The sequence below is a fragment of the Puntigrus tetrazona genome, chromosome 1, assembly GCF_018831695.1.
Source record: "Puntigrus tetrazona isolate hp1 chromosome 1, ASM1883169v1, whole genome shotgun sequence".
Taxonomy (NCBI): Eukaryota; Metazoa; Chordata; class Actinopteri; order Cypriniformes; family Cyprinidae; genus Puntigrus; species Puntigrus tetrazona.
In genome coordinates this window covers 25522443-25543945 of record NC_056699.1, presented here as the reverse complement: position 1 = coordinate 25543945, position 21503 = coordinate 25522443, and the positions used below count along the sequence as shown (strand labels likewise).

Here is a 21503-nt window from a genome sequence, read left to right as displayed (position 1 = left end):
CAACAGTTCCCCTTCTGAACGCTCAGATGTTATGTATAGTGTTTGTGAATGGACTCTTAAATCGCTACGCTTGGGAAGACTTCCAGTTTAGGACTCGTTTTAATCTCCATTTAGTCACTCGCATTTGCTCAGCCGCAGCGAATCTCCGATAAAAATATTGTTGAACTTCGCAGACCACAGTTTTGGCCTGGAATTAGAAACGGGATACATTTAACCTTTGCTTCTGGAGGCTGTTCAAAAACAATGCCTTCTGGCGAACTTTCTTTTGTCTAAATTGCGACGCTGCAAGGCGAACTCGTCACGTTTATTCAATACCTCCTGAGCAGGATCTCACCTAAAGAGCGCTATCTGCACGATCCACAGAGTTATTGCTCCCTAAGTAGTGTTTCAAATCACTCACTTAGGGTTCCATTTCAGCGAGGGAGCCAAACTCATAAAGCAGCATGTCACGCTTTTACCTTTTTCTCTTGCTCTTGAAAATGTCATGGTAGATAAGTAATGATGAAAGCAATATGTATAAATCACCATTATACTGTAGTCATCGTAGCAATGAAAAAAGGTTTTAAGAAACCGTGCAAGTAAATGTTGATGCTGGTTGTTCCGTTCATAATAGTGTTTATTTTTCCTTTGACTCTAAATCTTGGTCCAAGCAAAACCAGGTGGTAAAACTAAACAGCCAGTCGGTAAAAAAAAGCCCACACAACTATAATTAGCTCGGTTCTTACAAATCGATCAAAAAAAGAGACTTATAAAGTAGCAGCCTGTACCAAAACATTCATACGGATGCAAAAAGGGACAAGCCAAAAAGTAGTTGGCGCAAAAAACAAATACACATTCGATTTTAAAAAACGCTTCACTGAGATTTAAAAAAATTTAAATCATGTCGTCAATTACAATGAAAGTAGGTGATCTTTTAATGCCTTTCTCCATAAAAACAAAACTTACCTAAAAGATGAAAAAAAAAAAAATGCTATAAATGATAACACACACACACACACACACACACACACTAGTCCATCAAACAACTAACTGAGATTCAAAATAAAAGTTTTTGATTACATAATATGTGTGTGTACTGTTTATATTATGTATATAAATACACATAGAAATAGGTTATTATATATATACATATAAAATATACATTATATATACACATATAAAATATAAATTAAATGAATATAAAATGCATTTATATATACATAATATACACAGAACACACACATATTATTCAAACAAATACTTTTATTTTGTATGTGATTGACAACACGTGTGTGTGTGTGTGTGTGTGTGTGTGTGTGTATACATGTACTTTGTTTCTAGGTTGAATAAACCATTTCTTAAAATGTGAAGGTAAAAGGTCATGAAAATAATTGAACACTTATGCCTCCTTGGACAGTGTGAGATGTTTCATAGTCGTTGTGAGATTAGTGTGTGAAACCTATTTTCGTAGAGCAGTCACTTCTTCCTCCCGAGGAACGTTTTTGCCTCTTTCTGCAGCCGTTTAATATCCTCTTTGCCGCTGTCGCCCGATTCAGGCACATAGTCCGAGTCTTCATCCACCTCTTCCTCCTCGCTCTCGTCATTAATGAAACTGTTTTCATAGCGATCTTCATTTTCCCCTTCATCATCATCATCATCATCAGCAGCAGTCTTGGCTGGGGAAGTAAAAAGGATGAAATGTGGTTTGAATGAAAGCTTTTGGGCCTGATTTACACCTGTATTTCACACCGACCCCTTCGATCACCCAAGACCATATAAACATAGCTCGAGAAGAAACATCTCGCAAAGCTGCATGGTCACGAGTTTCCCTTTTTAAGATCTTCTGAGGAAGATAGCGCTGTTAAAACGGCTGCGAGCGCCTGTGTTTTCGGGGAGTGTTTAAGCGCACCGCACTTATCGGTTCAACCACTGGTGCCTGCTAACAGTTAAACATCACAAAAGCTTGGTGGAAGTCGCTCCTGATATTTGACTGATGTTGTCGCTGAAAGGTGCAGCCTGTTCCTCCCCAGGGTTGACGCGGCGTGTTTCCAATTAGTTTAAGAAGAGTTGCATTGTGTTAAATGTGACTATGGCCCAGAGGAGCCTCAGGTTACTCACCAAAACACGGAAAATGATTCAGACTTTGGCTTCTTTGGGGTGCACGGAGTTGAGGTGTTTAATATGCATGAGTTGGAACGATTAACGTATCTCAGAATGCGAAGGCTGTTGCATCTCAGACCGCCGAAGACGTCGCTCGCGCTTTCATGGCGACGTATACGAACGGAGACGTGATTGTTCAGTCTAAGGAATGGCGGATGCGACATACTGAGTCATTTTACAAATTGCAGATACAAAAAGCACCGAAAGCCTTCGGACGAGGATTAAGACATGCTGATTTTTTAAGGAAGATGCTAGAAAGCTGTCATCATGACTTACTTCAGGCTGCTGCATTTATGTAACGGGGACTTTCCTGAGGCAAAACGTCATTTCATGGTAGATTATGTGCGATCTGATTGACACAATTTCAATTAACTGTCTAACTTTTCAAAAGGTTTTTGGAAAGAGGTCTGAATTTTCAGCAAGGCTGCAATTTATATACCTTATTTTTTGTAGTGTTTCCAATTTTAATACTGTAACATATTATTAACATTTAAAATAACTGTTTCCTATGTAAATATATTGTAAAGAGTAATGTATTTCTGTGATCAGCATCATTATGCCAGTCTTCAGTCTCACATGCTCCTTCAGAAATCACACTGATATCACGCTTTTTTCTTTTTTTTAAGCTCAAGAAACATTTCTTATTATCATCAATGCTGACAGACGCTGTGCTGCTTAATACTTTTGTGGATTCTTTGCAGAATTAAAAGGTCAAATGTCATATAAAATGATACATATACGTGTGTGGGCATTATATATATATAATATATATATAAATATATATATATATATATATATATATATATATATATATATATATATATATGTGTGTGTGTGTGTGTGAGTTTATTTTACATAAAAGAGAATCACATTTTTAATATAAATATTTTAATACTACAAGTCTTTACTATTCTTAACAAGAGTATTAATTTCTTTAAAAAAAAAAAAAAAAAAAAAAAAAAAAGAGAAAAATATATTGACCTCAAATGTCTGAATAGCAGATATTGTAACACAAAATTTCTACTTTAAGTAAACACTGCTCTTTTTAATATTTTAATGATCAAAAAATCCTGAAGGCAGCAAAACTGTGTCCAAAATGTATTATAAATCAGCATATTAGAATGATTTCTGAAGGACCATGTGACATTATAAAGTATATTATAACAGAAAACTGTTATGTTAAATTGCAATAATATTTCACCAAAATAAACATTCTGTATTTTGAATTGAATGATAGACGCCTTGATGAGCATATATGTATATAATATAATATAATATAAAAGAATCTTAGTGATGCCAAACGTTTGAGCAGCGTGGTGTAGACCTATACATACAGAGACACACTATATTACATTTCCTGTAAAATAATACATTCATTTAGAAATTTCTGTCTCTGTCTGTAAACCCAGAACATTCGGGTCTTGAATTGTTTTTAATAATTGACTTTTTGTGTCTAAGTGCCTGGTCATCTGAGATGTTCAGCCTCCCAAAGGACTACGAAGTAGATATTTACGCGGCTAATTGAAGTGGTTTCCACCGCACATTTACTCCCGCAGGAAAAAACCCCTGTATGTGTCACACGCGGCGGAATTTCACGCTCCTCGACCGATCTATCCATCCCATTAAGACAGGACAGAAGAGAGCAGCGGAGACAGGCAAGAAAGACGGACGGCATTTTTTAGGAATTAGGGACTGCATTCTGGAAAGCGCAACTAATATTCTTTCTTTCCTTCTTGGATGACAACAATTTATTTCACATTAGAAACGCAATAACGTGGTGATTTATCATACACAGTCATAAAAATGACACACTGGCCAAAAAAAAACTATTTTGGCATCAATTATTAAGGTCTGGGACGTGACTCACTAAAGCCCGCTTCTCTATATCATTATTCAGTTTAAGCCCGAGGAGGACAAACTAAAAGTTTTTCTGAAGGTAAGCATTAAATTTAATAATGTTAGCGATCAGGATCTAAAAAAAAATCCTTTGTCTTACTCCAGGTATTTAACTGCGGCACACGGTTCACGTTTAAAAAAATACTCACGTGGTGATTTAGTGTGTTTGTAGTCTTTCTTGTGAAGCAGATTCTTCCTAAAACATTAAAGGCAAAGCACAAAGAAGAAACTTTAAACAAATGTTAGAATTACACTTAATCTCATTTAAGGCAGGGCATCAATGTTTTTCACGTACTGGCTTTATTAAAGTGGAAAGAAAATAAAAACGTGTCTTTTGGAGGTTAAGCGTTTATTACACTTGATCTATTTTTGTCCTTAGATTTAAAGGACAATGCATACCTTTTAAAGTTGCCTTCACAAAGTCAGCTTTTCTCCAGCACTCAAAACATCTAGTCCTATATTCTAAAGGCTTTTATAGAGGTGTATGGACATTTAATTCACCTGACTCGTATAACGTTTCTAAAAACACAGTGAAAAGTTTTTTTTTTTAATTCATGGTACGATTTTTGCCGTTTTTGAACGTGTCCGAAATCTGATTCTTTGGCTCACGTGTGATCCGTTTTTCTCACGACAGCGTAAACCGCACCAAACGCATGACGTCTGATCTTTTCGATTTCGATTCGTGCCACTTCCATACGTTTCGTGCACGCGCGATGGGGATAAATCGGATCAGATGGAGTCATGCAACTTTTGCCTTACCGTAGGTCAACAAAAGTGACTACCTTTCCACTGTTGCTGCGGGTTGTTTTTCAACTGCGTGGGTCGTAGTGAGCGCACTAATGCTATATTTACCCCCAGAAATGCAACTGAGATCCTGAGAGTGGATTTTGTTGTGAAACCTGGCAACCCCCGTTTATATTGTTCTTTTGTGCACGCGGGTCAGTTCAATCAATCGTTTGTTCACTCTGGGAACCAAATATTGGACACGTTTAGAACAAAAATGTGAATAGCTCTAAAAAAAAATCAGATCTGAGGCAAAAAAATAGAAATAATGGCTCGCAGGGTGAACATAGCCTATATGCGAAATAATAATAAAACAATGTTCTGGAAATTTATGCAAATTGCATCTTTACTTAGACAATCCCTCACTTGCATATTTAAATATAACATTTCTGAAAATGAGTTATACAAAATAGATATGTAGATAAATAAAAGTGGACAGGGTTTGCACAGATACTTAGGACTTTAAACACTATTTTTCGAGTTTTCAATTGACAAAACAAAGTTTAGAATTCTAATAAATAAACTAATAAAACAAAGTTAGCCTTTTCTATTGAAGAAGTTTCCTTATCCAAACAGATTTGAATTTATGAATTTATGATTGACCTAAAGAATGAAAGCTATATCATAGACTTTTAGGATTGTTTTAAAATGATGAGTTATATAATACTATGACAATAAACTTAGCTCATGATATAAGACAAAATGCAGACATATTTTTAATCTAGGGTCGTAACTAACTTTTATTTTGGTACATGCTGTATCTACACAACGTTCGTGAAAAATAGTTCTACAAACGGATTGTCTTGTGGTTTTTTTTTTATGAGGTATTGTGTTGTTAAGCTGGTTTGTGGTCACCTGTAGCAGCGGGTGCCGTACGGACACTCGGGCCTGTCATCGTCAGCTTCCTCTTCCTCCTCTTCCTCATAGTCGCCGTCTCCAGGGTGACTGCACTCCTGAAAGTGGACAGGATTTTTCCTGGAAAGACGGAAAAAACACAACTGCCGTATGAAAAGCGATGCACGCTGGAACACAAAAAGGCAAACGAATTCAATCACGAGCATTCACGCGGCTTAATTGCGCGGACAGCTAATCTAGTTTAAATTAAAGCGCTATTGTGTCTTCATGGCCGTGCCTAAAGGACAGTTTGGAGGGAAAGAACAAAAAAAAGATGAAGCGTGCGAGTTTCAACACAAATCCGAACTGCTCGCAAATGCAAACGCTTTACTTTATGTTTTAGCGCCCCCCGGCTAAAATACAGATTTTTGTGATTTTATCTCGCGGCTTCTTAGCATTAAAAATAAACGTCAAGAGAATTAGATGTTAGGGAAGACATATAACTTGCAAAGCTGATGCACTCATTTTAAACATCTCAAAAGAGCGTTTGCTTCTTAAAGCGTCTTCTCTTGAGATGCTAGATTAAACTAATTAGCAAGCGTGGCGTTTCGAGTCACGTTTATGTCAGCAGAAATATCAAAGCAGTTAAGGTTTCAGCTAATCGAAGCGGTGCGGTACCTGTAGCAGGAGCTGCCGTAGGGACACGGTGTCCGTCGCGGAGCTTTCCCCTTGCCGGTGATCGTTTTGCTCTCCGTCTCCGTGACCCTTGACCCCTGCGGGAGTCCCTGGCTGACCTGAGAATCACTGGGATCTTCTGCTTGTGTCTTCGTGTCTTCAGCTTGAGCTCCTGGTCTGACCTCAGCTCCCCTGCCACCACTTTTTCCCTCCCCATCATCACGCTCCATCAAAGCTGTGCCGTCCGTGCCGTCTGGGACTGATCCGACTCTACTGCTCTTGGGAGCGCTTGCATCATCCTGTCAGGACATCCATGCGCACAGTAAATACTAAATGCTCTGCTTGTCTTTCAGTGCAACAAAATGCAGGTATTAGTTGTGCGTGACAATTCATGAAAGCATATCTAACAGGTTTTACAAATAAACTGTACTATTAAAAGTAAGAAAAAAAAGGTTAAAAATAACAATAAAACATTTCACAATAATTAAAATAAAGAAATTAACATTTATATATTATTATTATTATTACACGTATTAATATATTAATAAATTATTTAATATTATTAATACTACTTTTTATAATAATATACCGAAAATGAGAATATAGCACCAGACTTGACACAGTTAATCATTTATTTTTAGGTAATATAAATATAAAAGGCAAAATGCAAAGTTCTAAATATTTTTACATTGCCAATTTAAAAAAATGACAGCAACAGCAAGTTATACAAGTCAAAAGAAAAAGAGCACAATTTATTGCTGACAATACTTAATAATAAATAATGAAATAAAATAATAATTGTTTATTAATAAATTATTAAAATAGATAATAATACTAATAATAACAACAACAGCAATTATTATTATTATTATTATTATTATTATTATTATTATTATGCAAGTACCATTTATGATTATAATAGTTATTGAAGTTAATATATATAAATATTAATAATATTTTTTTACTTAAAACAAAACAAAACAAAACAACATAATAGAATAGAATAAAATGAACTAAAAAGTATCATGGTCAATAATTCATTATCTCAGCTCATTTACCAGAGGCGCAGACTCATCTCCAGAGTCACTCTTCAGTCTCTTTGCTTTCCTTTTGGGCATCTCTTCCTCCAGCTCCTCTTCCTCAGATGACACCCGTACGGCTCGAGTCCGTTTGGGTCCAGCCGCCCTCTTGGGTGTAGCTACTCGTTTTGGTTTTGTAGGGGTTTTCTTCACCTCTGAGCTCTCACCTGTCCCAAAAAAGCCCGAAAAAAATATATATATATTGTTGACGGATTATCTCGATACTTGCATGTTTTTGGTCAAAAGCACAGGGATGAAAAATGTTTTTTTTCCAGAAATCGTGGTCTCCTGATGCAGTGAATACACACTGTATGAACTCTATGATCTGTAGGACCACATCAGAGTGAAGACCCCCAGAGGGGCTCCAGATGGGACCCGCGGCACTGAGAAGGTCAGAGAAGAGAGGTGACATGGATGTTTCGCAGACAGAGAGAACAGTACAGCTAATGTATGACTCATGAGTCAGTCTCTCCAAACATCTGTCCATCACGGTAAGTGTGTGCAGACGGAAAGGAGTCTGACCGTGAGTGTGTGTGTGTGTGTGTGTGTGTGTTGTGCACTGAGCATGAAGGGGATCGCTCAACTCTTGATTCAGTCTAAAATGATTGCTGCAGGTGCAAAAAAGAGCTCTCCGGGGTCTGCTGATAAGTCCTCCGCAACTCATTTTACCTGCAGTTTCAGTCTCAGACACACTTGTGCGTGGAAACGCAAGACAGAAAATTACAAAGCGTTTCGAAACAACAATAAAGACATTTATATCGTTACACGAACGATTTTTACTTTGAATAAATGATTTGAACTGTCTATGAATATGAATACTTGAATCCTATAAATGTTGTTTGTATTCGTTTTTAATAAATACATTATATAATAACAAACAACTATTAACAACCAAACAAAGATTTAAGTTTCTGTAAAAATATGAATTTCAATATTATAGTCAAAACAGCTCAAGATTCAATATTGAATAAATAATTATTCATTTTCAATATATTAAATGTTACGTGCATAAATGTTAAATGTACATACAACCTATACACACAATGCCAAATTAAACACTAAAATGATATATTTCAGAGAACTGCACATATCTCTGCTGAAACTAGACACTAGAATAAATACTAGAAAACAGTATAAATATTACTAATAAATATCACCTCTTTTTAATTTTATGTTGTGTTTATTTAATTGTATATTTTTTTTAAAATCCGAAAAGCAGCTGACGGAAACAGAATTACGGGCAAGGATGTAACATCACATCTCGAATGGTTAAAAAGGCTTTTAAACACTTATTGATTAAGGTAAAGGGTAAAGCGCCACGAGATCCAAGCGAAGCGCTCAATATGACCGGTTCGGTGCTAAGGAGCCGTTTAAGTAGTGCATAGCATGCTTGTTATTTTTTTGCAGGCGTATTGAGGATACAACGGCATTTCTGGAGAGCTGTTAGGAGACTAACCCTAAAGATGAGGGGGACATCTGTGTAGAGTCACAGCTCTGTAATTGATCTGACAAGTGGATGGGGACTAGCTCTCTGAAGTCTTCATTTTCTCCGCTTTGTTCTTCAACAATAGGCTTAGTAGAGTCACCGTGACGACCGGACACTTGATGGACGTGTTACTTTTTTTTTGAATGGGTGTGAACGGACAAATAACTGGAGCTGTTGCTATGGCGACAGTGTTCCATCGCCATGGGGACAGTACCTTTGGCTGAAGCCATCATCCAGGCCGGTAAGATCCGCTTCTTCTGTGGCACATCGCACTCGTCCTGTTGGCTTTTTGCGTTTGCCTTGAAAACACAAAAAAAAAAAAAAACGATTTAGCACAAAAATGATAATATAAAGGAGCGTGGCCAAGTAGGGTAGTGTAGAGTATGCAAAAACACAGAACATTATAAAACAGTTGGGCAAAGAAGATGAATACGGAAGGATTATATTTAACAATATATAATCAAATAATTTATTTAAATTATATACAAAAAGAAATCAAATACAAATAGGTTTAATAGGGAGAACTGCACTTAAGCACTACAAAACAGTAGGTTATAGAATTACAACGAAAGACAAAGAGAGATTATTTGATTAAAAGGAGGGTATACAGGATTCTATACAACGTATTGATCTAAAACAAATGTAGAACAGACGGGTATTAAATGCTTTCATGATTTCTAATGAGGAACTATGAACTAGAGGGCACTTGATGTGTCAGGAATGTAGAAATAATCGCAAAAGCATGAGTCCTGCCGCTCCCGGGAATAAAACAGGTAGCAAAGAACTGCTAACTGGAAGAAATATCAGGATACAACACAATCACGCATGTGTCCAGTTCTGTGGTCATTTAATCACCCTCATTTGGTTTCAAGCCTGCATGAGTTTTTTTTTCCTTCTGCTTAAGATATTTCGAAGAATGTACACGACCAAACAGTGACTATTTATTCACGCGACGCAAGACAATACAGACCTGCAGATATTTGGTTACCCGTATGCTTCAAATCTCTTATTTTGTGCTCAACAGAAGAACGAAACTCATGCAGGTTTGGACCAAGTGAAGGGTGACTAAATGAAGACAGAACTTTAATATTTGGGTGAACGATGCATTTAAACCACCAAACCCCCTTCTGTTATCTGAATAAAGCCATCCAACCTTTTCAAATTTGGGGGTCAAAAAGATTTTTTTTATCTAAACGTGGTCACATTTTATAATAAGGTGTCATTTGTTAACATTATTCAATGCATTACCTAACATGAACAAACGACACCTTTATTACAGCATTCATTCATCTTTGTTAGCGTTACTTAATCATTCATTGTGAGTTCAAATGAGCTCATAGTGCATTAACTAATGTTAACAAGCGCGACTTGTAATTTTAAAATAATACACGAGTAAGCTTAATAAATGCTGCAGATGTGTTGTTAAATCTTAATTCATGTTAATTAATAAGCTTCTTGTAAAGCGTTACCAAAAATACTCGGGAGGCATTAAATTGACCATAAGCGATTAAAAAAATGTACGTGTTTTTATTTTGAATCATCAGGATAACGGTCTGCAAACACTAACATTTTCCGTACTGCACAGGAAGATTGTCAAAGCACAGAAACCCTAACAGGAAGTCTTTTATCAGGGTTTCTATGCGTTTAAATAAGTGATATACTGCATTTATACTGTACGTAGTATGCAAAACAACACACCTCATGTAGAGAGGAAAGAGTGTGTGAGGGATCTCTCGTTCCTGTATATTCTGTGAGTGTGTCGCTTTGGGTCGTGGGCATGCAGCCGCTGTCTTCGAGTGCGGCCGAGTCTAAAGAGGGTGCCGCCGGTCCACTCGAATGCTTCTCCACCGCAAAACCCTGACTGTTTCTGTAAAGAACCAGCGCTGAAATTTTTAACTCAAGCACCACACTCTGCTAAAAATCCCTCAGATTAGCTTCAATACCGGAAAGCACAATCTCTCACCATTCTTTAAAACAATTAAATCGACAAAATCGACGATCCCCCGTCAGCGTGAGCCCATCTTAAGAGGAGACGGCCACCTAACAGTCTGATTTCACAGATGAAAAGCGTGACTTTTAAACGCATGCAAATCAGTTCGGCACACGGCGTTTGTTTATCATCAGGGTGTTATCGGAGCCCGTCCATTCAAGCCCAAGCGCGCTCATTATACAAAAAGACAATAAGTGTGCTTTGATCTGAACCCAGCGGTCACGGATCGGTCTTAAGAGAAAAGGTCAAAAACGAATGCATTCAATCGGGCGCTTATTATCACGTCTAGAGGGAATATAGATAGATGAGATAAATGACTGGCCCTAATAAAGAGTGCTATTTTAAGATGACAGAAAGATAACACCGCATGCATGAATAAATCTGAATATTCATGACGGCACGAATATTCACAAGGATCTTTAATTGACGTGACACATTTGCAACCGATTTTACGACAGTATTCAACAAGAAAACAATGTAGCACTTCACAAACTAATGTGATTAACACCAATACATTAAGCCTTCACTTAAGGAATTTAAATAAACGGGCTGAATCACCTCAGGGTTTGATCGGCTTCTTTGACATGCACTCTGTAAATGTATTTCCCGGGCATTAGAGAGAAGATGTCGCCTTCCTTTAGGCAGTGCCACTGGTCCTTCTCCAACGGCTGAGGGACAGCCACGATGTTCGTCTGAACAAAACATGGATTCAGATGTGTCTGGAGGATAGAAATGGGAGAAATACCGGTCGAAATACATACAGGCTTACTCAGAATAAGAACAGAAACAGGCTGTGGGGAAAAAAGGGCTACATATTTTTATGTAGCACTAAATGCTAAAACATGGCTTTGACAATAATTTCTCCAAAAAAAAAAAAAAAAAAAAAAAAACAGTTAGGAATGGGGTGGAAATCTAAATTATGGTAATAATGCATTAATATGCGCTTTATAAGCACTAATAAACAGCCACTATGTTAGGAGCATGCATGGCAGGCAATGGCGAGAAAATAGGTCTTTAATTAATAATTCTTTAAATAGGTCTTCCTATTTATATTCTAATACTTACAAAAATACAAAAATAAACTGTTTAATTTTACCCATCTAGAACGTATATTTTCTGGTATTCCATTTCTATTGCGGAAAAAAATATTAATAATTTTAGTTAACAATACCACCGAATCGAGCTGACGCAGCTAGAAATAATAATTAAACGAATCAGCTCGGTTAGGTATTAATAATCTGAATATTCATGAGTTTTTCGAAAATCGAGGACTTGTTATGTACTCGGAGGCGAAAGATCAATGGAGGCGAGCGTCAGCCAAATGCAATCATTGTTGCCATGACGGCATGACTAATGACACATGTAATTAAGAGAGACAGCAGCTCTAGAGAGAAAGACGCGAGAAGAGGGCTCCTTATTAAAAAACTTTTTGATGTCTTAACATCAAAGGCGAGTGTGCGCTTTTATTCGGCAGAAGAGCGTAAAACTGACAAAAGCACCCTCACGACGGACGGCTAACGGAAACCTACAGGCTTCAGACGCAGCCGGCCCTTCAGGTTCTCGAGGACGCCGTGGTTTCTGGACACTCTCTTATCGTTGACCTGGTGGAGAGCAAAAGACAGAGTGAAACGATGATGATGATACAACGGTGAAGTTCATCTTCAAAAGTACGAGTGTTTCTTGAGCACGGTGCAAACGTTTGGGTTCTCCAAGAGCTTTTACGGAGCTAGAATGCATTTAGCCTTTTATAAAATAGAGAGTAAAGAGATTTATAATGTTGCAAAACATTGCTACACTTACATGAATATTAATTCTGTTCATTTGCACTTCCTATTCATGAAAAAAAAATATATATATTTTTTTTTAAATCACAAGCACAACTGTTTTCTGTACTGATAATAATAAGCAAGGTTTCTTGAGCAGCAAATCAGCATTTTAGTATGATTTCTAAAGGATGGTGTGACACCAAAGCCTGATATTAATCCCTGCATGAATCAGTTTCAATTAAAATGAATTAATACACACGCTTTCGAACAGAAAAGATATCACTTAAGCTGTAATGAAATTAATGTAACTGCAAGATTTCTTTCGAGTGCATTTAAAAAAAAACCCTTTGAACAGCGGTGTGTGTATTCCCACGTGAAGGGCATCCGATGCCACTTCCAATCGTAAATGTCCACCGCTATCATGAACACTGTGTGCTGGAGCTCAGTGTCATTCATCATGTGTAGCAGAACATTACGGTGACACCGCTGAGGTCACTTCACTCTGAACCCAGTGATTTAAAGACCGCATGACACGAAGCCACTCGAAGAGCAAAAGCTTTCTGTTTTGTCTTGACATATTTCCATATAAAACCGGAAGTTGGCGTGAAGGCAAACAAGATGAGGTATCATTTATTTATATGCAACAGGCTGTCAACTCGTATGTGCATGCTAGCCTTGAAGCGCACTTGATTTTATAGGGCCTTAAAAAATATTCTATGCTTTATAACCGATGCATTCGTTAGTACAATGCAAAAAAAATAATATTGGCTCGTGCATGGACCACTCTATGAGATGTTCCACCTGAATAACACCTATTTCTGGCGCCCAGGCGCAGACTGTGAACAAAAAAGAGCTCAGACGTAAGAGTTTGGGTGCCATCTTGAGGGATTTGCCTGTCATTGCTGTGAATGTTTGAACGGCTGGATGCACGGAACTGAAAGCGGCACATTTCTGCGCACTAAATTAAACCAACGTGAAAAATATAAAAACCCATTGCGCATGATGCAAAAATGCAGCTTTAACATACAGGCAGCCTTTTTTTTTTACCTGGTTAACTCCTATTTAGCTGAGAACATGTATTTCTGTAAAAGTGCACCGCAGACTTGCCTCAAGTTCAGCCGCTTAGATTATCATTAGTTAACTTGACACTTCCGCAATGGAAAGAACATTAGCATGCCATCTAATTTATTATTACACATATTACATACTGCATGCCGGTACTAATAGCCCACTTACCCCTAGAAAGGGTCCTCTCCCCAGGACAGTTTCTCCATAGGGCAGCTCTATAGGACTGCCACCGTCCACCTGCTCCAGCTCAAAACCTGGCATCCGTGCTTGAGAAGATGCACAGACCTATTCGGACTTCAAGTTCAAATTACGTTTCTTTAATTGACTGGAAAGGCGGCGCCGTGTCAAAACTTTCTCAGCATAAACTCTCCCCTTATTACATCAAGCAACGAATCACTTACTGTTTAATTGAGTTGCGAGGTCGAATCAGCTTGGTGTACATGAAAAAAAAAACCTCGAAGAAACCGACTGCGTTGACTGAGACGTGTAGTGAGAAATGAGTAATGATGTTTATTTTCGGACTTCCGGTGAACTCCACGACGAGCATGCGCCGCATGAACGCGCACGTGGGGGGGCTCTTTCTAAACGTCGGCTCGCAAGGGCGCGCACGTTTTTAGCACACGGATAACGCAAAACGGTCATCCGCGTGACCCAAACCGCGCGCCGCAATGACGCGGAATCAAAACAACTTTGAATTTCCGCTGGAGAGACGCGCATGCGCAGGAGGAACGGGGCGAGGTCTGCCTGCTGACGTTTCCGGCGTAAACAAACGCAGACGTTTAAACCCCCGAGCTGTCAGGAGACGCGGCCGTCGGTACGAATCTTTACAAATAACGTTTTGTTTTTATAAATATCACTCGTTTTTCGTACAGAACACGGCTACATAGATATGCGACCGTTTCGTATTCGTTTTGAAAATCAGTTTCAGACACCGGTTAGCTAGTTTTTCCTTATTGATGGCTTTGTCAGCAGATACCGTGTTTAGTTTAATCGTTTAGTTACAGACACTCCAACGTTATAACTGTTGTGCTTCTTAAATAGCGCGTTATTTGTCGTATGTGACCCTGTGCCACGAAACTGGCCATAATGGTAATGAAAAAGTCATCTCAAATAGGAATAAATAAGCTTTCCATTGATATTTTGTGTGTTAACATATAGAAAATATTTGGTTTTGAATCTGAAATCTGAGGATCACAGTATACACACACAAACACACACACACACACACACACATATATATATATATATATATATATATATATATATATATATATATATATATATATATAAAGAGAGAGAGAGAGAGAAATCACTTAAAGCTGTCCAAATGAAGTCTTTAGTAATGCATATTAAGTTATATTAAGATATATATATATATATATATATATATATATATATATATATATATATATATATATATATATATCCTACTGAAAATATAGAATCGGTATAAAAATATAAGAATTTGACCCGTACTGCAACAAATATACGCATGCTACTTATGGTTTTTATGGCTTTGACTGGTTTCGTGCTCCAAGGTCACACATGCTCTTTGATGCCAAAAGCTGGTGTTGAATAAAAATAAAACTGAAACTGTTCTAGGACGCTTAGAAATGCAGAATGTCTGTAAAAGGAGCTCCAGCGCCATCCCCAGCCGAGATAGAGGACCCGGCGGCGATCAGCATCCACTTCAGCAGAACTTTACAGAGGCCCTTCCTGCAGAGATGAGCGTTAGGATCTTCGGTGAGCTGGACATCTGTAGTTTGTGCCGGGCGTCACTCACCTGCAGGCACTGGAACGATATAATCGAGGGCAGCGATCAGCTGTGGAGGACCCACTGTCTCGCGGTATTGGCTGTTTGCAGGAGGGAGGTGGATGGAGACAGGCTTGCTGGCTGTTCGTGGAAGGTTTGCGCTCAAATTCTGCGTCGTTTTGCTCCTGCCTCGGCTGGTTGTTTCTCATTCCCCTTACCTTTTTGTTTTGTTTCAGGTCACCCTTGTGCGTAACTACAGGAAAGGCTGCGTAAAGCGGAGGTGGCTGAAGGGCCGATTCAGTAATATCCGCTCTGCTGACGATATCCCGCCCAACAGCATGTGTCCACTGGATGTGGAGACCTGGGGAGAGATACTGGAGGCGGAACTGGATAGATAGAGCGGAGAGAGACTTTTGGGATCCTGCCAATGGACTGAAATATATCAGCTGCACCTACAATGGAAGCGCTACGACTTAAACACTTGCTGGGCGAATCATTTTAAAATCGGTATTGCTAAAAAAAGGCGGTCAGAATACACGATAATGTGTCTTTTGTCAGTATTGCCTTAATTTACTTGTGACTGTAAAATTTTATACGTTTCATATGATGGAATCATTTTATAGATGGAACAGAGAGAGATGTTTTTCTTTGCTCTGTTTGTATAGATCAACAAAACTGCACATTATTATTGATTTTTGTTCATTTATAGTGTGTTAAGTCACTGGCAAAAAAATCATGCAACTATTATTTTATCCAAGCTAATATATTAATTAATAGTATGTGCTTTACTCACGTATTCAGTGCTGGCCTCTCTTTTTATTGCTGTCTGTATGCGTATGTCTTTATAACCATTTAAAACAATATAGAAGTATTGTTCCACTTAAAAGCACCTTTTTTCACACATGCATATTCATACAGAACTTGCTATGTATGAACTAGCACTGTAAAATGGCATGTTGTGGAATGGAAAGACTTTTTTATATAAAAAATAGATTTTTTTTTTTGTTCCACGGGTTGTTTTATTATAACACAGACAGATATAAAACACAGAATACTGACTTATCCCCTCGTTGTCTCCGAATGGTAATTGTAGGTGAAGTGAACACATTATATAAAAATTGCTATAGCAGTACTATATGAGATAAATATAATAGGATGTTGCGTTTAATAAAAAGTGTGTATTCAAATTAGAGGAGAGAAATGGAAAAACCAAATGCACGTGAAGATGTATATGTGCATGCATGCATGCAAACCGTGTTTTATTTAACCGAACAAACTCAATCAGAAGCTAGTGAGGTCAGGAAATTTAAAATAGGTTTCCAAATATTGTAGAGTTCAACAGTTGAGCCCTGAATAGGGAGCTTCAGTGTTTTCTAGAGAAAGGAATGAAAGATATTTTAACCGCGATTTAGTTTAAGCAAAAAGCTATAAATAAATAAATAATAAAAAGACAGAGAGAGAGAGAGAGAGAGATTTTGAAAGTTATCCTGAAAAAAAAAAAAAAAAAAAAAAAAAAAAAAAAGGAATTTAATTAAAAAAAAGGATTTAAGTGCTAGTGGCAAGTAAATTTAAAAAATTAAAAATAAAAACTTGTTAAAAGAAGTTAAAGAAAATTGTATTTTTCTGAGATAACTATTGAAGGAATCTGTCAGATTTTGAAAGTTAAATGAGAATATAACTTGCCTATATTTATCTGATTATACAAATATATATTCCCCTTCATTGCATTAGATCAAATGGTATGAATGTAACTTAAAGTGAAAATATTATCTGACTGTACATTAAAATTTCACACATATTCTGTTTTAATGAGAATTTTAACGAGAACTTCTCAAACACCTTCATAACAGCCTACTAAAAATAGGTTTATATCTAATTTAGTTAATTACATAATTTTTTTATGAACGTCTCAGCGCGAAATAGCGGTGTTTTGTGTTTAGTAGATTTAAAATGCACCTTTTCCACTATAAAAATGGCCCAGTGGCCGCTCAGAGAAGCGACACGTGACTCTTCGGTTTCAGCACTTCGGACAGGGGCCGTTTTTAACAGCGCGGATCACGGAAACGGACGCCAGCGCCGTGGGATCGAGATCTAACGCTTCATAAACTATTTACAACGTGTTTGCATTCCTAAAACGCGAAACGCGGCCGAAACGCACAAACAAATAACGACGGGTAGCGGTGCCTATCTAAGTGTCCCGTTTGTTTACCCAGCGCGAGACTAACGGGCACCGGTGCGTTGTGTGAGCCCGGTGGATCCACGTGCATGTGCACCGGTGCATGCAGCACGGCTAAAATGGGTGTGATGGCTTGTGTACACGTCACAGCATCTCCCGGCAGCTTCCTGGGACCGCGCGCCATCCCGTTAACGACGGGGAGCCCTGGAAACGCACCGACCTCCGTTATCTCGCGACCATGGCCGACGTTCCAGCGATAATAAACATCGCGATCTCCCTGAAAATCCAGCCCAACGACGGGCCCGTGTTTTACAAGGTGGACGGGACGAGGTTCGGCCAGAGCAGGACGATCAAATTGCTAACAGGATCGAAATACAAAATCGAGGTGATCGTGAAGCCGGGCAGCGCGGAGGCCGCGTAAGTCGACTAAACCCATCCTGCTTGTATGCTTCTGATATTATACAGCTAGGCGTTGCGTATAAATAGCTCTGTGTTTTTTTTCTCGCAATGCTGAAGTCGAAAGGCGCGATACGGCCAAACAGGCGCGCGCTTTATTTGCGCGTTAGCTTGCGTTGTTTAGAAACCGAGCCTCGGGGATCCGCCGCGAGCGCACGAGCCTTTAATGTTTAATCGGGGGAAGGAGTTTCGAGATCAAACGAGGCAGGTCGTCTCACGTTTGTTTCGTTGGGATTTCAGCACGATGGGGATCGGAGGAAAGAGCTTCCCTTTGGAGCAGCAGTCCAAAGACGACGAGCAGATCGTCTACAACGGCACCTACGACACCGAGGGAGTGCCGCACACCAAGAGCGGGGACAGGCAACCCGTGCAGGTCTCCGTAGAGGTAACGCGATTAGAATAACGTAGAATTGATTGTGAAGTCGCGTGGGGTTGATGGGCGCTGGGGTTTGGCGCTAAGCGTTAGATTTCACTTGTAAAGTGTTTTGGATGCGGACCTGAACGACGCGTCAAAGCACTGAGGAGATCGTGCGCGTGTCACTCGGGATTTGTGTCTGGCATGTGATGAAAACGGGCAAATTGTAGTTTTTTAGAAATATGTGTTGGTCGGAATGTCATAGGGGATGGGGGATGGGCTATTTGTCCTGGACCAATAAGAAACAGTCCAGAACAGCATATAGCAGCCTCATATAGGCTAACACCATGGCAACAGGGCTCTGGAAACTCCAACTTAACCAGTTTGAACTTTTTCTGTGTGTGCATGGATTTTTTTCCTACATATACAATGTAGATGTAAGCAAAACCCTAACAGGCCGATATAACCCTTCTAATTAAATTATTATTACGGTATTAGTGACAAATTTGAAGAGAGAGAAACGTCTCTTTAGTTTTACATTTTGAATTCATTACATAATTTTATCACATCCTTTTCATATTATAGTTGATGTAGGATTCACTTCGAAGCAATGTCCAATCGCAAGTAGATCACTGGCAAGCAATTAAACATGAATTAAACTTGCAATTGTAATGTATAAATCTGCAGTGTAATAAAATAAAATAAAAAAAATCTTTTTGGACTTAAAATCTTAGTGCAACCTAAAATAATTGCAAAATATTATATAAACTGCAAGCTAAATATATGTAGGCAGGTTCATATATATATATATATATATATATATATATATATATATATATATATATATATATATATATATATATATATATATATGATGGATAGTTAATGTAACATATAGTGTTTTTTTGACGGTTTCAAAGCATTGTGTTAATTTTGCATGGGTTTCTGTAACTAAAGACGAAAAGAGCCGAGCTGTACAATGTTTCTAACCTTCCGTCTCCCTTTCGCCCGCCAGTTCAAAGACGCCGGCATGTTCGAAACCGTATGGCAAGTGAAGTACTACAACTACTACAAGAGAGAGCACTGCCAGTTCGGCAACAGCTTCAACTGCATCGAGTACGAGGCCAAGCCCAACGAGACCCGCAGCCTCATGTGGATAAACAAAGAGGTCTTCCAGTAAAAGAGGAGCGGAGCCGCAGCAAACCCGCGCGGTTACGTCCTGTAACCATCATGGGGCCGGTGACTGCAGAGCGCTCAAGTGAAACGAGATGTGACTATCAAAGGCTCCGAGCGAGCGATATCAAACAGCAGGGTATCTGTTCGCCAGTCTATTCGTTGTCGTGCATGATATCCGGACGTTTCCAGAATACCTCCCCCTCCCTCTTTCTGTGTATCTCGCCCGAGCTGGTGAAATATTTTGGGTGAAGATCTCAATTTGCAAAGCACATGTCAGCTCTATTATGGTTACAGACGCACCGAGACCGTCTTTCGTCGAGACTCGGGTGAGAAAGCGGCGCTGCGGGCTTGTATTTACTCCAGCGGTTTGCTGTTTTAGGCTCCAATGCTTGCTCAAAAAGGTGCTGTATGAACATACACAGGCTACTCACGATACCCTCTAATAGTATAATGTAATATTATATAGGTAAAGACCAGTCAGTTAATATTGTGGTCTTTGGGACCAGCGTAAAACTATTTATTTGTGACAGGCGTGTGTGTTTCTGTATGGTCTGAGTGGATGTTTAATTGCTATTTCCTATTTTGTGTTACTGTTTTTCACTGCTTACGCTGTTATATATATATATATATATATGTTGCCTATTTTTCACAGAAGCATTAGTTCGCTGGCGAGAGTTAGGTGTGAATCAGAAACGCAGTTGCTTAAATCTACGCCTGTTTTTATTCGTGTTCTGATCATTCGTTTGCTCGTGGGGTGCCTAAGTGTGTTGCTGAATATCATTCTTGATTTTTCTGTGACCCGGAGCCAAACTTTTGACCTTTTTGTAAGAATATCTTGTTGCTTGAAGTTCTGTTCTGTTCTGTTTTGAAAAAAAAAAATCATTATGGTTTAAGAAAATACCAGCCAATAAAAGACAGAAAGTACAAAATATGCAATAAATCAAAAACATTTATGTGTTGGTTGTTTTTACATTCAAATATTGCTATCATTTATAGTTGATATAAATTATACGTGACCAGATTGTTTATAACTATTAATATTATTTGTGAGCAGGCAGCTACTGCTAACTAGACATGGTTTGTCATTTTTAAAAAGTATGTTTATAGACGCGCAAGTGTTAAAATATTAGTACAAAAAAGGCCTCGCGATAAAACATTCCAAGATAAATTAAATGTGCCACAGCAAGAACGAAAATTATTGCAATAAATATATAATAAATATTTGAACTTTATTTAGAAATGGTCACAGTATGTTTTTTAAGAAGGAGGCTTTACGATAAAATATCATTAGATAATAAGCTGCTCATGTAAAACATGGCTAAAAATGCATATGTGTTGTATTTATTACATAACTCCAATCAAAAACTATTTTATTGTTTTTACATTTTATTTTCGGGAATGGTTTATTTTGAAAAGCTTTGTAAAAAATCCCATAATGCCATAAATACAATCATATTTATTACAAATCACAAAAAAAAAAAAAATTATACTTTCAATTTTATTTGGAAATGGTCGCAAATTTAATACATTTTAATACATAAAATTTAATACATTAATACATAAAATTTAATACAACCAGGCCTCATGATAAGATAAGATAAGATAAATAAAAACAAAACAATATAAAACAATGGGGGAAATGGAAAAAAAACCTAGTAGATATTAAGCTCTTTATGTAAAGCATTGCTTAAAAAATATATATGTATTTAGCCATAGCTCCGGTCATATTTCCTACAAATTATTACAATAACTGTTTTGTAACTTTATAATCATAATGAGATACCCATATCAATTTAGGCCTATATTTGCAAACTTGAAATATCCTTTGAAATAAATCCCCCTCCTCTTAATTAAAGTCAAATACTAGGAAA

General features: G+C 38.0%; 3 protein-coding genes across 4 annotated transcripts; 2 read left to right on the top strand and 1 right to left on the bottom strand.

Annotated features, from left to right (window-relative positions):
• Window positions 1-1226: 1226 nt before the first annotated feature.
• On the bottom strand, window positions 1227-14272 carry aplf (aprataxin and PNKP like factor). Of its 2 annotated transcripts, none has more exons than XM_043248525.1 (11): window positions 14118-14272; window positions 13885-14010; window positions 12412-12483; window positions 11441-11574; window positions 10591-10759; window positions 9107-9191; window positions 7386-7573; window positions 6331-6626; window positions 5674-5793; window positions 4185-4231; window positions 1227-1655 (listed from the first exon to the last, which is right to left on the bottom strand). In XM_043248525.1, the coding sequence occupies exons 2-11, from the start codon at window positions 13975-13977 to the stop codon at window positions 1456-1458; spliced, it is 1404 nt and encodes a 467-aa protein (XP_043104460.1). In that variant the 5' UTR covers window positions 13978-14010; window positions 14118-14272; the 3' UTR covers window positions 1227-1455. The 2 variants fall into 2 exon arrangements, with proteins under 2 accessions (XP_043104460.1, XP_043104453.1); XM_043248518.1 differs by having other exon boundaries at window positions 11441-11601; window positions 14118-14271.
• Window positions 14273-14405: 133 nt separating this feature from the next.
• LOC122351449 (F-box only protein 48) lies at window positions 14406-16467 on the top strand. Its single transcript, XM_043248529.1, has 3 exons — window positions 14406-14530; window positions 15319-15623; window positions 15706-16467. The coding sequence occupies exons 2-3, from the start codon at window positions 15330-15332 to the stop codon at window positions 15865-15867; spliced, it is 456 nt and encodes a 151-aa protein (XP_043104464.1). The 5' UTR covers window positions 14406-14530; window positions 15319-15329; the 3' UTR covers window positions 15868-16467.
• Window positions 16468-17503: 1036 nt separating this feature from the next.
• Window positions 17504-20579, top strand: cnrip1a (cannabinoid receptor interacting protein 1a). Its single transcript, XM_043252006.1, has 3 exons — window positions 17504-18062; window positions 18342-18486; window positions 19472-20579. Exons 1-3 carry the CDS (start codon window positions 17884-17886, stop codon window positions 19634-19636), a joined length of 489 nt encoding a protein of 162 aa, XP_043107941.1. The 5' UTR covers window positions 17504-17883; the 3' UTR covers window positions 19637-20579.
• The last annotated feature ends 924 nt before the right edge of the window (window positions 20580-21503 follow it).

Coding starts and splice junctions, on each gene's coding strand:
- cnrip1a (XM_043252006.1), top strand. CDS start 17,884: ATGGCCGACGTTCCAGCGATAATAAACATCGCGATCTCCCTGAAAATC. Junction 18,063..18,341: donor CCGGGCAGCGCGGAGGCCGC/GTAAGTCGACTA, acceptor TTGGGATTTCAG/CACGATGGGGATCGGAGGAA. Junction 18,487..19,471: donor CCGTGCAGGTCTCCGTAGAG/GTAACGCGATTA, acceptor TTCGCCCGCCAG/TTCAAAGACGCCGGCATGTT.
- LOC122351449 (XM_043248529.1), top strand. CDS start 15,330: ATGCAGAATGTCTGTAAAAGGAGCTCCAGCGCCATCCCCAGCCGAGAT. Junction 15,624..15,705: donor TTGCTGGCTGTTCGTGGAAG/GTTTGCGCTCAA, acceptor GTTTTGTTTCAG/GTCACCCTTGTGCGTAACTA.
- aplf (XM_043248518.1), bottom strand. CDS start 13,977: ATGCCAGGTTTTGAGCTGGAGCAGGTGGACGGTGGCAGTCCTATAGAG. Junction 12,484..13,884: donor GGAGAGGACCCTTTCTAGGG/GTAAGTGGGCTA, acceptor GCTCTCCACCAG/GTCAACGATAAGAGAGTGTC. Junction 7,574..9,106: donor GATGATGGCTTCAGCCAAAG/GTACTGTCCCCA, acceptor TTTTTGGGACAG/GTGAGAGCTCAGAGGTGAAG.